This window comes from Choristoneura fumiferana, chromosome 12 (genome assembly GCF_025370935.1).
Source record: "Choristoneura fumiferana chromosome 12, NRCan_CFum_1, whole genome shotgun sequence".
Classification (NCBI taxonomy): domain Eukaryota; kingdom Metazoa; phylum Arthropoda; class Insecta; order Lepidoptera; family Tortricidae; genus Choristoneura; species Choristoneura fumiferana.
Window position 1 is genome coordinate 7645417 of NC_133483.1, and position 14030 is coordinate 7659446.

Below are 14030 nucleotides of genomic sequence, written 5' to 3' on the forward strand. Positions count from 1 at the left end.
TAGAAGTATGGAGAAACAAAAGAAATCACAACTGTATAAAAATAAAAACCAAAAGCAATATTAAAAAGAGGGTTATTCCAACTTTGTCAGTTATTTATAAAACACAACTCCTTGGTACCAATTTGCTAGGTCAAATGTAATTATACTATATGTAGGTACATAAATACATATTTGTTAAGAATTGAGACATAGTCTGAGGAAATTATTGAAACAAGAAACTTTTCTTCTTGTTCCTTTGGCTTAATCATAAAAAACCGGCCAAGAGCGTGTCGGACACGCCCAAGATAGGGTTCCATAGCCATTACAAAAAAAAACAAGTAATATTATGTGCGTTATAACACAATTAAATAAAACACTTACAACAGTCTTAAAATGTATTACCAGAAAAAGAGCGTATCTTCACGGCACTTACGTCCTTTTGTTGAGAAGCGCAGTTTTTCGGCAATAACTCAAAAACGGTATATCCGATCATGTTGAAACCAATTTTTGAAGTATTTATAAAGCGTTACCTTTCCATATTTTTTGGACAAACGGTTTACAAGATAGGAGGGGGGGCACAAGTTTTGCTACTTTGGGAGCGATTATTTCCGGAAATCTTCACTTAATCTATTACTATCTTTTCAAAAGAGCTGTAGAACTATGTGCCACACATTGATGCGAGTTAAAAAAAATTATTTACAATTTCTGTTACATGTATGGAGTGCCCCCCCTATAAATATTTATTTTTGTAATTTAACTACAAAACTAAATAGTGGCTTTGACAAGACATCTGTACTCCAAATTTCATTGATATACATCTTGTAGTTTTCGAGTAAAATACCTGTGACATACGGATGGACGGACAGACAGACAGACGGACTTGACGAAACTATAAGGATTCTGTTTTTGCCATTTTGGCTCGGGAACCCTAAAATATGTGTAGAACAATGTTTAGTTTGCCTAAATGGAATAAAATAAAACATTTGCTTATAATTTGTGTACCCAACCTTAACCATGAAAAAATATCCTATAGGAAATAAATAAATAAATAATCCAGTCACAACCAAAAATGTATATAGGCATTTCCTTCCAGAACAGGACAGGGCAGTGGTAGGGTTGCCAGATAGCCAGGACATCCAGGATTGTCCCGGAATAATGTGTCTTGTCCCATGTCCAGGAATTACACTTGAATATCCCAGATTTTGACTATGAGAGCAGTATTGCCTTCCATATTAAAAATTGCAGCTGCAGTTAACATTGCCAGCCTGTATTCAGAATGCACATGCCTGAGAACTGTTTTTGAGGTCCTTCTAAAAGACTTGCCAAATGTTTGTTGTTTTATATTTTATACTTTTGTTGTTTTTATAGTAATAATTGTAGGTGTATTGTGTGTGGAATAAACTTTTTCATTTTTTTCATTCAAGCAGATCGTTTCAAATCGCACCTCTGAGTTTTTCAAAATTCATGTGCGGAATTAAAATTTACCACGAGCTTTGTGAAGGAAAACATCGTGAGGAAACCTGCACAAACCTGCGAAGCAATTCAATGGTGCGTGTGAAGTTCCAATCCGCACTGTAACCTACGGCCCAATCTTGTTCTGAGAATGTGAAAGTGGGATATATAGGCTGGGAATGATGATGATTGTGTGTGGAATAAACTTTTCCTATTCAAAATTTCTAAACAACCAATTGAAGTTGAATAAAAAACCTGCAGACAGCAGACGAACAAAAAATTCATAAACATCCTACAATTTCATAATTTAGGGATATTTTATTTAAATCACATCACTTTGTTTGTTTGATTTTGTTTAGATTTAGGTTATCAACCTTATTTAATACAACCTTTTTTAATTTCTAAAGCTCCCATTTTCTTTTACTAAACACTTATTTTTTCTGAGTGCTCTTCTACTTCTGCACCCTGAATGCCTCACCTAAAGGGGTTATTATAACCCACTTTGTGAACTAGCAATCCTAAGAACATAAAAAACATCATCAAGATATCAAGAATTTACTCATTAAGGGCAACTCATAGCCTAGCAATTAGAATCTCTAAAAATAATGATTTTCTAGGTAAATTATATAATTAATTATAAAATGGTAAAAAAATAATAATCATAATCTTTCAGGTACAAGACATAGTCTATCAGGGAGCTGGGCACGGACCATACACCCCCTCCCTCCCACCCCGCCTATGGATGTCTATGGACAGTCAGTTCCTTACCATCAGTAGCTACTTGCTAGTTCTACTTGCTAGTTTACCTTCTTTTCAAAAAATATGTTATGAAGAAAATCATTAAATTGAACCATGCTTCCTAAAATAAATTTAAGACTAAAATATACTTGCATGCTGGCCTGGCATCATTAACAGGGCTTGATACAGTAATGGATAATTGTTATCATTATCAATCCTTATCTCTGGATGTGTAACCAAAGTCAATGCTACTGCTATGAAAGTGACCTAATAGTAAAGCGAAGTAGCTTCTTAATGTACTTTAACATATTTAATATTAATTTTACTTAACACCTTAAGAAAATATGGTATTTAAAAAAAACAACAATCAATAATAGGTTGTTCATAGTGTTAACACTAACTATACAAAACGAGAATTAAAATGCTCGTTCAATTTCGCCAGACAAAGATCCATCCGCCCCCACTAAACGGTGACGTTTCCAGCCACCACAAGTTTAACTGACACTACAAACACTACAGATATAAATTCGAACCATAAGCTGATACAGTGTTCTTTTTCATTTACAAAGATCTGGAGACATACCTTCTGCAATCACCTTTTTGACTCTCAACTTCATGTTCCCGATTTCAACAAACTGCCCGACGAAGTCATTATCACTGCCACCATTAGCACCTCCAGAGCTAAAGTAGCCCATGGCTGACTTAAATACGCTCATTTTTACGTATTATCAAATAGATTTATTTGGAGAAATAAAGAATAAATAGAATCTTGAATCAGCACCCTCTGCATTAGTCCATTTTACAATGGCAGAACCAGGCAGAACCAATTTGACGAAATTGGCATATTCGTTTCGCTGGCACTGGCAGAAGATTATAATGTTGCCAAGAAATATTGTTTACCGCAACAACTTGTAAAAAAAACATTTAAGTGTACGTTGTAAAAAAAAGTATGTACATATATAAACTCATTATTGCACTCAACGAGGTTTCTTGCCGGATTTTTCTCAACAGAGGTTTTTCCAAACCAGTGGTAGATATCTTGACATTCATTAGTGCTTGTTAGAGCCTAAATTGAATAAAGATATTTTTGACTTTAACTTTGACCGATAGACGTTGATCATATACAAAACAAAGATATATTTATCCCTTGAAAGGATCTCTCCTAGTAACTTTCAGTGGTCTCTCAACCGCTCAAAAGTATTCAATAAGGTAGGGACCGACAAGGAGTGGTTTAAAAATCAGAAATAGTGGAAGTTACAGTACAATTATTTAAATAAAATACAATAACTCAAAAAAAGACCCCTTTTATAAAAATAAACTATTACTTACAAAGGAAACTTTTATTAAGAGAATATTAAGAAAATACAAAATATCCATAGGACTAAAACTACTATTAAATTAAAATAACTAAAACTAAAACTTTAATTAAAAAAGAGAGGTGGGCCTCTTGGCATGGTGCCCATCACGCAGGCAGCATTCCCGCGTTGAGCTGCGATTGAGATTCTTTGCACGAGAAAGCTGCCGGCGCGAAGGTTGCCTGTTGCCTCCCTTAACCTATTGCTGAGCTCCCTGTGTAGCTCCAGCGCACCCTTACCCCAAGGACCTAGAGTCTCGACGCCAAAAGCAAAGAAATGATATTGGGCGCCGAGATAGCTATATTTTGTGACCTTACAGTGTAAATATAAAATAAAAATATTGATAATAAGTGTGAAGTGTAAATAAAATAGTTAAATTACTTAATTGATTTTGTAATCGTAATTTCATTCCTGCAAGTTTGAATAATATGTTCACTTTTTACAAAAAAGTTCAAAAATAAAAATATCCTTAATATTATCGTTCGTGAAACTTGAATGCCACCCTAACCTGCTGGCAGGGTTATTCACTGAGCCTGACCAGATAAGACGTCTTAAGAGGCGCAGAATCCTAGAACTGGATAAACTAATATGAAGATTCAGCCACAGATAGAGCGGTCTCTCGCTGGGGAGCCAACTCTACACACCATTGATCACGCAACTCATCTGCTCATAGTCCCCCCCGACTGATCGCATGATAATATTTATAAAAAAAAATATCGTTCGTATTGGTTTTTTTCTTCATTTTTTTTTACCAAAAAAAGCTTGTATTCAATCAAAATGACATTATTAACGAAATGATTTTGAATAAATGTAGACAAAACGTTTAGAGAACAACTAATTAAAAACAAAAAATACCTTTAAAAATGTACATTATTTAAATAAAATAATACATAAGCTCAGAATTAGAAACCTGAGCCTTTTCTTCGACGATTTTTGGGATATTTGCATTCTTACGTGAAGCAACATTACATTATCATAGACAATTGGTTCTCACTTTCAATTTTTTTTAGGGACGTTCGTATCGTATCGGACCGTATCGTAACGTGTCTTCTAGGACTACTACGAAATTCTTAAATCGAAGTTCTTATCATACCATCCCTCTCACTGTCGTATTATACAGTATAAGTGTGGGCGGGACGGTACGATACGAACTTCCATTTTCGAATTTCGTAGTAGCCCTGCAGATGCCCTGCAGTAACGTTTTTCACTTGTCACTTGTCAGGACATCACTACGGAATACCTACTGTCTATGGTTTTATGTCATGCCCTACTTGGTTCACAGTCACATTAGAATAGACTCTATTTTACAATAAAAACTATAGTTTTGATCAAGCTAATTTAGTACTTATTGTCATTATATATAAAGTAAATAATAATAAATAAAACATTTTCATGAATTGAACACAATCGTCATCAAAGAGTTTGTCAATCATCGAAATCCAATCAAATGCAAAAGAGAAACGATATTGAAAGGTTGATGTTCTCGGTTTGTTGTTTGTTGCTATTTACTTGAATTTGAGTGTTAAATTTTACTTGAAAAACTACGTTATTGATAAATTAAGGCCGATGTGTGTTAAACCATTTGAAAATACTTATAATGGGGTTTGAAATAAAAAGGTTTCAAGGTGACGTTGACGAGGAGCTGATTTGCCCTATTTGCTCAGGAGTTCTCGAGGACCCTTTACAGGTGAGATTATTTGTTTTGGTTGATATTACTTGGCCCTCTCCATTAAATTCGCTGTTAATTTTCATTATCAATTACATTAGGCGCCAGCTTGCGAGCACGCGTTTTGTCGCGCGTGTATCACTGAGTGGATCAGCCGCCAGCCAACTTGCCCAGTGGATCGCCAGGCAGTAACCGCCAGCCAGTTGAGACCAGTTCCACGAATACTACGTAACTTACTGTCCAGGCTAGTATTTTGTAACTTATTACATGACCAACCTTTACTGGTGAGCCATTCTTGATAATATTTCGATTGCGGGAGCTTGATTTATGTAATATCCTATTTAATACGTTTTGTATACTGTAATTAAGTCTTTACCTGTCAGTGTTAAATGCAGTGTGTAAAATATATTGGTGTGGTGCTAAAGAAAAACAGCCATGTTCAGTGTGCATGTTACAGTTTTCAGGCTTTCCAGGTACATACATATTTCACCTACATTATTTTGTTTGATTTAAGTAAAGTTTTGGCATTTGTTTTGATTAATATAAATCTTTCTTTTGTCCTGTAACTATGTCTAGCAGCTCCGTATTTACTCCCCAATTGTGTTTAATTAGTAGTCTAATTGTTGTAAATTTTTTTGATACTTAATATTTTTATTTGTACAGATTGTGCACAAGTTGTGATAACGCGCCACACGGCTGCAACGCTGTGCTGAAACTGGATTCCTTGGCTTCCCATTTAGTTGAATGTAAGTTATATGTGCTAAATATATCATTTTGTTAAATTTTTGTTCAATTAATTAATTCTACTAATGACTTTATTGATCACCTCTGTAAAGTAATGCCGAATCAATCAATTAATTACTTTGCATACACCATCATTAAAAAAAAATTACCTAGTTATTTCATTTGTCTGAAAATATTTCACGTTAATTTATATTTATTTATTTATATTGTCAAAACAAGTTTGCCCTGTGATTATTTGCTTTATTTTATTTGGTTACATTCGCATGAAGCCTCGAAGCACCATCATCAATCAACCATCTTTGAGAGATCTCAATTGTCTTTTAAAATATTAAATAATAGTATTAAGTTTTTATGTAAGACATGACACATTATAAATTTCCTATTTTCTAATTCTTTTATTCTAAAAGTCAATTAAGTCAGAAGATAAGGTCAGTCAGTCAAACAATCAATGAATGCAACAGGAAAGGACAGTCAATTTGTTCTATATTTTTACTGCAAGTTCATAAACTACCTGCATGTGTTAACAGTGCAAAGGTTAAGTCATTAAGGAAACAATGGTAATTAATGGGTTTTATACTGAAATCAAGTTTTTCATATATAAATACTGGATAATGTATGACAAAAACACCAATAAACATTAATATATGCTCTGAGAAACTGGATCCTGGTGGGCACAGACGACAGAAAAAAGTTACATGCGTTTGTGTTACATCTCAGCAGCCAGCAGCAATCTGTAGAGTAGATCAATGTTCTAGGTGAGTACAACCCAAAGCGACCAATGCCATGCGAGGCCGGCTGCGGCCTCGTGATCCCGAAGGACGAGTTGGCGGAACACAACTGCGTGCGCGAGCTACGAGCCCTAATCGCCACGCAGCAGGGCAAACTGACCGACTTCCAGCAGGAGCTGGCCGAGCAGAGGCTGGTCATAAATGAGCATAAACGCGAGTTGGCGCTACTGAAGGTGAGTACATCGATGTATCCTCTACTAACTAAATGATCCAATCGTAAGCAAGACTGTAACGTCAAACGTACCTCACGATACTAACGCCATCTAGCGATATTTCGCCAATCAAAAAGATACTCTCATTGAAACTAAAAATTTGTGTCGGTATCGTAACTTTTTATTGGTCACTAAGTGGTGGCCACCATCATTAATCCACCAGCGGCAGTTCTTTACAAACCACCGTGAGTGTGAAAATTTGAAGTGGTGCCTTTTGATTTTTAGGAGTTCATGCGAGCCATGCGCGTATCGAACCCGACGATGCGCGTCCTGGCGGACCAGATGGAGCGCGAGGAGGTGTCGCGCTGGGCGGCGTCGCTCGCACGCGCGCGCGTCACGCGCTGGGGCGGCATGATCTCCACGCCCGACGACGTGCTGCAGGTACGTGTTATGAGACGCGAGGAGGGGTCGCGCTGGGCGGCGTCGCTCGCACGCGCGCGCGTCACGCGCTGGGGCGGCATGATCTCCACGCCCGACGACGTGCTGCAGGTGCGTGTGTATGAGACGCGAGGAGGGGTCGCGCTGGGCGGCGTCGCTCGCACGCGCGCGCGTCACGCGCTGGGGCGGCATGATCTCCACGCCCGACGACGTGCTGCAGGTGCGTGTGTATGAGACGCGAGGAGGTGTCGCGCTGGGCGGCGTCGCTCGCACGCGCGCGCGTCACGCGCTGGGGCGGCATGATCTCCACGCCCGACGACGTGCTGCAGGTGCGTGTGTATGAGACGCGAGGAGGGGTCGCGCTGGGCGGCGTCGCTCGCACGCGCGCGCGTCACGCGCTGGGGCGGCATGATCTCCACGCCCGACGACGTGCTGCAGGTGCGTGTGTATGAGACGCGAGGAGGTGTCGCGCTGGGCGGCGTCGCTCGCACGCGCGCGCGTCACGCGCTGGGGCGGCATGATCTCCACGCCCGACGACGTGCTGCAGGTGCGTGTGTATGAGACGCGAGGAGGGGTCGCGCTGGGCGGCGTCGCTCGCGCGCGCGCGCGTCACGCGCTGGGGCGGCATGATCTCCACGCCCGACGACGTGCTGCAGGTGCGTGTGTATGAGACGCGAGGAGGGGTCGCGCTGGGCGGCGTCGCTCGCACGCGCGCGCGTCACGCGCTGGGGCGGCATGATCTCCACGCCCGACGACGTGCTGCAGGTGCGTGTGTATGAGACGCGAGGAGGGGTCGCGCTGGGCGGCGTCGCTCGCACGCGCGCGCGTCACGCGCTGGGGCGGCATGATCTCCACGCCCGACGACGTGCTGCAGGTGCGTGTGTATGAGACGCGAGGAGGGGTCGCGCTGGGCGGCGTCGCTCGCGCGCGCGCGCGTCACGCGCTGGGGCGGCATGATCTCCACGCCCGACGACGTGCTGCAGGTGCGTGTGTATGAGACGCGAGGAGGGGTCGCGCTGGGCGGCGTCGCTCGCACGCGCGCGCGTCACGCGCTGGGGCGGCATGATCTCCACGCCCGACGACGTGCTGCAGGTGCGTGTGTATGAGACGCGAGGAGGTGTCGCGCTGGGCGGCGTCGCTCGCACGCGCGCGCGTCACGCGCTGGGGCGGCATGATCTCCACGCCCGACGACGTGCTGCAGGTGCGTGTGTATGAGACGCGAGGAGGGGTCGCGCTGGGCGGCGTCGCTCGCGCGCGCGCGCGTCACGCGCTGGGGCGGCATGATCTCCACGCCCGACGACGTGCTGCAGGTGCGTGTGTATGAGACGCGAGGAGGGGTCGCGCTGGGCGGCGTCGCTCGCACGCGCGCGCGTCACGCGCTGGGGCGGCATGATCTCCACGCCCGACGACGTGCTGCAGGTGCGTGTGTATGAGACGCGAGGAGGTGTCGCGCTGGGCGGCGTCGCTCGCGCGCGCGCGCGTCACGCGCTGGGGCGGCATGATCTCCACGCCCGACGACGTGCTGCAGGTGCGTGTGTATGAGACGCGAGGAGGGGTCGCGCTGGGCGGCGTCGCTCGCACGCGCGCGCGTCACGCGCTGGGGCGGCATGATCTCCACGCCCGACGACGTGCTGCAGGTGCGTGTGTATGAGACGCGAGGAGGGGTCGCGCTGGGCGTAAAAAAGTAAATTTTCTTCGTTGCAGATGATGATAAAGCGGAGTCTATCGGAGTCGGGCTGCCCGCCACACATCATCGATGATCTCATGGAGAATTGCCACGAGCGGCGGTGGCCCCCCGGCCTGTCCTCGCTCGAGACTAGACAGAATAATAGAAGGTAATGTACTAAAACAAGATATTGTATACTCGTTACGTAAAGCGACTGATAAACTTGAGCATTCACTTGTAATGAGCAATCTAGAGAATGTTACATTACAGGTAGATAAAGGCTCACAAAATAAACAGGATTTAGCGAGCATTCAATTGAACCGACAGCAAATTTGCTTCGAGGTTTTTGCCGTGCATCCGTTCGACAGAATCGTAAATAATTACTGAGCGGCAAATAACCTGGCCCTCAAATGTATGCAATAATAGGTAATTTTGTATGTATAGAGGGCCAAATTTTATGCTGCTGGGTATAGTTTTGTCTAATACAGTGCCGCCTCCTGTAATATATTTAATTTGTTTGATGAAGTGTGGTTGCACTTGTACGCACACGGAGCGGCGTAGTTTTTAACCGACTGCATACGCAGTTATAGTTAATTTTGTATGGAGAGTGGGCCAAATTTTGTGCCGCTGAGTATAATATTTTGACGAGCATTTACTACTGCGTTATCCAGACTGATTGTATAAATGTTTGTAGCAATATTTGCCTCTATTCGTTGTTCAGTTCGACAAAGTTAAAAACGGCGAATGCTCGATGTTCTGTTACAAGTGAACGCCAGTACCGGATTAGCCCATAAGTAAATTAAGCAATTGTTTAGTTAGGGCATCACGTCTTGGGGGCCACCATAAGTGAACAGCACCAAAAAAATTGCTAGCACATAGAAGGTAAAGCCGCATTCACATTTATCTGTCGTGTTGTGTCGTGACGTGGCGCATCAGAACGGTATTGGTTTCATACATTTTATATGGTTGCGTTCACATTTATCTGATGCAGTGTGTTGTGACGGCTTGTTTCATGTCGCATCACAACCTATAGAGAGAGCGAGAGACAGAGCAACACAACACGACAGATAAATAGTCTTAATGAACTCGCTCCTCGAATCGGCCCCAAGCTTCGATGTGTTTGCGAGTACTTGGTTAAGCTGGTGTGATGAATGTCTGAAGTTCTGCGAGAAGATGGATGTACGACCGTCCTCTGTTGCTTTTATTGTATTTGTTCCATTATGTACTATTTGTGTTAATCCGTATATAAATTTCACAGTGCGTTGGTTAAACTGTAATGCTGTGAAACTTTTTATGAAATTATAAATAAATAAATTAAATTAATCCGGCACTAGTGAACGCTTGCGAATAAATTTTGTTTCAATCTCGCTTGCGTCAACATGGACGCTCCTCGTGTCTCGATATTAACAAGCTATCTTTGAATGCTCGTGGCCGGCTTTTTAGAGCGCTATCTAGGGTGAGGGAAATTTCGACGGTGTAATAAGTAATAATAATAAAACTGTCGTAATCTAGCGACATTTGACCTGTCAAGAAACCCCCATTGAGTGGAGACTAAGTGAACTTCAAGGAACTAGTTGTTACCGTAAAGCTTAATAGTAAAATAAGATGTTGACAGAGCAAATGCACCAAAAAATTTACCACTTACAGACTTATTCACGTGGATATCGCTAAGGCATTAATTTTTCTTATGTAACTCTGCAGGTTATATGAAAAGTACGTGTGCAAACGAGTGCCGGGCAAACAGGCTGTGCTGGTCTTACAATGTGACAACACGCATGTGGACGAACATATGATGACGGAGCCCGGACTCGTCATGATATTCGCCCACGGCATCGAGTAGCAAGCTCAAGACGTCAGCGTCATTTTACATAGAAAACCGCTGTGAGACTATGGGAAAATCATGAATCGCTCGCGTATTTAAAGAAGAGTTTTGCTGTATTATGTTTAGGATATTACAGTTGCATTTATCACATCTCTTTCTAACTGATTCGCGCTGTCATCGTTCATCCACCATTACCTCTCATATTTCGTTTTCTAGATTTTTTTTACCGTACAACGGCAAAACCTACTAGACACTGGCAAAATTGTCCTCCAATGAACAGAGCCATATTTTTCTAATAAAATCTAATTTAATATTTCTAACTGTATAAGATGGTGGAAAGAATGAGCGTAAACTCGGATGAAATTGCGTAGTCTAGTCCATGGTGTGACCCGACCTGTTATAATTATAAACATGCCTCGAAACTGGCTTTAAATACTTGAGTGATTTATTTATTTATACAGTGAAAGAAAGAACATGGTAGTATTAGTAAAAGGAAAAAAAACGAAAAACTATTCAATAACCGAGTACAAGAGCTACACTACAAGCTGACAAGCCGGCATAGTTGTCAGACAAGTTTTAGTAACAAAATTTTATACAAATAAACCCTTGGGACTGCGAACCAGGATGTACGTTTAGTAAATTCTTCATTCTTCTGTGTGTGAATAATGGATACATTATCCCCAAACGATTTGTTACTGAAGCCCCTTTGCGCGCTATTCTACTCCGCCTGTTATTTATTCTGATATCGATTTGTCTATGCGTCGTCCTAGGGTCTAGGGAGGAAGGGTCTAGGACTTCCTAAGCGAAGTCGCCGAACTGCGGTATTTTTTTTAGTTCAGTACATCCTTTTTCGAATGAATTTATAGGATACTAGCCGTTACCCGCGACTTCGTCCGCTAATAATTCGTTTTTTACTAGTCCCGCGGGAACTAAGCGATTTTCCGGGATAAAAACTATCCTATGTGCTTTCCCGAGACGCAAACTATCTGTAGGTATATCGAATTTCATCGAAATCTGTTCGGCGGTTTAGACGTGATGGAGTAACAAACAAACAAACAGACAGAAACTTTCACATTTATAATATTAGTAGGATAGCGCATTGAGCCACAAAACGACGCGCTAGACTAAACAGGACTGAAAATGAAAATAATGCAACAGATCGCAAGCATATCACTTATTAATGGACGTGAATTATATTATTAGGTTATCCGGAAGTCGCCATCAGTTAATGGCGGAAAATATACATTCGCTCTTTCAATGCTTCTGATTAATATCTTTCCTCAATCGCTCTAAACACCATTACTTTCTTTTTATACAAAATCTATGACGTGATACGATCTATTTTATATTAACCGACTTCAAAAAAGGAGGAGGTTATCTATTCGGTTGTATTTTTTCTTGACTTAAAAAAAGGTTTCTAACTTTAATAAAATTGTTTTCACTTACATACAAAATAATAAAAACCGGGCAAGTGCGAGTCAGACTCGTGCACCGAGGGTTCCGTACACATTTATAGGTATGTAAGTAAACGGGAATCGTGTCTTGAAGATATTTCTCGCTTTTTCCGAGTGATTTAATACATCCGGTGTATACAGAGCCCTACTCTTAAGCAAAATGTACCCAGTGTGGAGTCAGATTATATTGGTCAATGATACTATATTTACAGACAGACATAAAAAATCAAGATTTTCAGACTTTTTTAGTTGGTTGTGTTATAATAGCTACCTTCATACAGTACGATTACTTGGAGTTAACACTTGACAGATGGGCGTGCCTTCAGTCAATTTTCAACTTTGACGTCATACAAATAAAATAGTTTTTACATAATCTGTATGACGTCAAAGTTGAAAATTGACTGAAGGCACGCGCATCTGTCGAGTGTTAACTCGAATTAATCAAACTGTACCAAATTTCAAAGTTCTGAGTTTACGGGAAGTACCCTGTAGGTTTTGATTCCCTCGCGAGTTTCGAAAATTTGTGGAAATTTGCAGCATAAATGGCTGCATCTTTTGATTGCGTTGGCTTAGAAATTTGATTTTTTCACAGCTCCAAGGGACTGTAGACCAAATACCGAGGTATAAATTTCAGCTTGATACCTCCACGCGTTCCCGAGAAAAAGGGTCTTGACAGACAGACAGGCGGACAAAAAGTGATCCTATAAGGGTTCCGTATTTTCCTTTTGAGGTACGGAACCCTAAAAACACGAATCTTAGACCGTTTGATATAACACAAAGTATATTTATTTTGGTTTTTTTCAACAGAAGAGCTGCTTCACCTTGGGATATTCGTATTAATTCATGAATAATGGTTCCTTTCCTCCGAGCCCTGTCCATACTACAAATACTAAATATCACTAACTCCACATCACCAGCGCTGTGAAATTGTCAACAGTCGAAGCGCTATACTGTATGTAGGTACAGTGCGATGCGACAGAGATTTTAATGAATGTGGAAAAAAAACTAAACTAACATTATTTTTACCGTAGCGCCCTCGTCCAAAAGGCACCCACATTCATTAAGATCGCAGACATAGTATACGACAAATAGTCTCCTTTATGTAGTTGGCGTGAATGGGATGAAGCTGTATGTCTACAACAAAGATAATTCGTCGGCTCAAGGCAATACTATAGTTGTTATAAATTTGGCTCTATTGTATCTTATTAAGTGATAGCGATTGTACTAAACCAACGCATTAGAAAATTGTACATTAAGAGGCTGTTTCACCATCCATTGATTAGTGTTAACTGGCGGTTAGGTGTGATGCCGTCTCTATTTGTTTTGTTCGAATAGACGGAGACGGCACCACATTTAACTGTCGGTTAACGCTAATCAATGGATGGTGAAACAGCCCCTAAATATTTTAATTTTGTGTTAAAAATGAACATGTTTTATCTAGCACAAGGTTTAATTAAAAAAATAACTTCAACGCTGGATTTGCACAGCCAATGATTGTAATATTTACAATAGTTGCGAAGTATTGTTTTATGTGAGATTTTTTTTGAGAGTGGTAACATTCCTAAATTAATATGTTTTTTAAATGTGTTGCCAAGATTTTAATCGCTTGATTTTCAAATGATTGTCAGTTATAAAAAAATTTCGATATAATTTTACAATAATTTTTTCATCAGTGATTGTGTGCTGTGTTACGTTTATATTAGTGTGTAATGTTTGTTTTTATTGCCAGATGATGAATATATGAACTGATTTGGCAATTTCATTTGATATTGATGT

At 41.1% G+C, this 14030-nt stretch overlaps 2 protein-coding genes across 3 annotated transcripts in view; one reads left to right on the plus strand and one right to left on the minus strand.

The window, feature by feature from the left end:
* Nucleotides 1-3028, minus strand: part of aux (cyclin-G-associated kinase) — a 29917-nt gene extending 26889 nt beyond the window's left edge. For both annotated transcript variants that reach the window (XM_074095144.1, XM_074095143.1), the window contains exon 1: nucleotides 2753-3028. In XM_074095144.1, the coding sequence (XP_073951245.1) occupies nucleotides 2753-2885 (133 nt within the window). In that variant the 5' untranslated portion in view covers nucleotides 2886-3028. The remainder of the gene's footprint in view (nucleotides 1-2752) is intronic.
* A 1809-nt stretch (nucleotides 3029-4837) lies between these two features.
* On the plus strand, nucleotides 4838-12010 carry elgi (E3 ubiquitin-protein ligase NRDP1 elgi). Its single transcript, XM_074095148.1, has 7 exons — nucleotides 4838-5211; nucleotides 5292-5434; nucleotides 5854-5936; nucleotides 6690-6895; nucleotides 7160-7315; nucleotides 9017-9147; nucleotides 10680-12010. Exons 1-7 carry the CDS (start codon nucleotides 5122-5124, stop codon nucleotides 10816-10818), a joined length of 948 nt encoding a protein of 315 aa, XP_073951249.1. The 5' UTR covers nucleotides 4838-5121; the 3' UTR covers nucleotides 10819-12010.
* Nucleotides 12011-14030: the final 2020 nt, after the last annotated feature.

Excerpts from the sequence above, each read along its gene's own strand:
- elgi (XM_074095148.1), top strand. The coding sequence starts at position 5,122 with ATGGGGTTTGAAATAAAAAGGTTTCAAGGTGACGTTGACGAGGAGCTG. Across the intron at positions 6,896-7,159 it reads GCGAGTTGGCGCTACTGAAG|GAGTTCATGCGAGCCATGCG; the intron begins GTGAGTACATCG and ends TTTGATTTTTAG. Across the intron at positions 9,148-10,679 it reads ACTAGACAGAATAATAGAAG|GTTATATGAAAAGTACGTGT; the intron begins GTAATGTACTAA and ends GTAACTCTGCAG.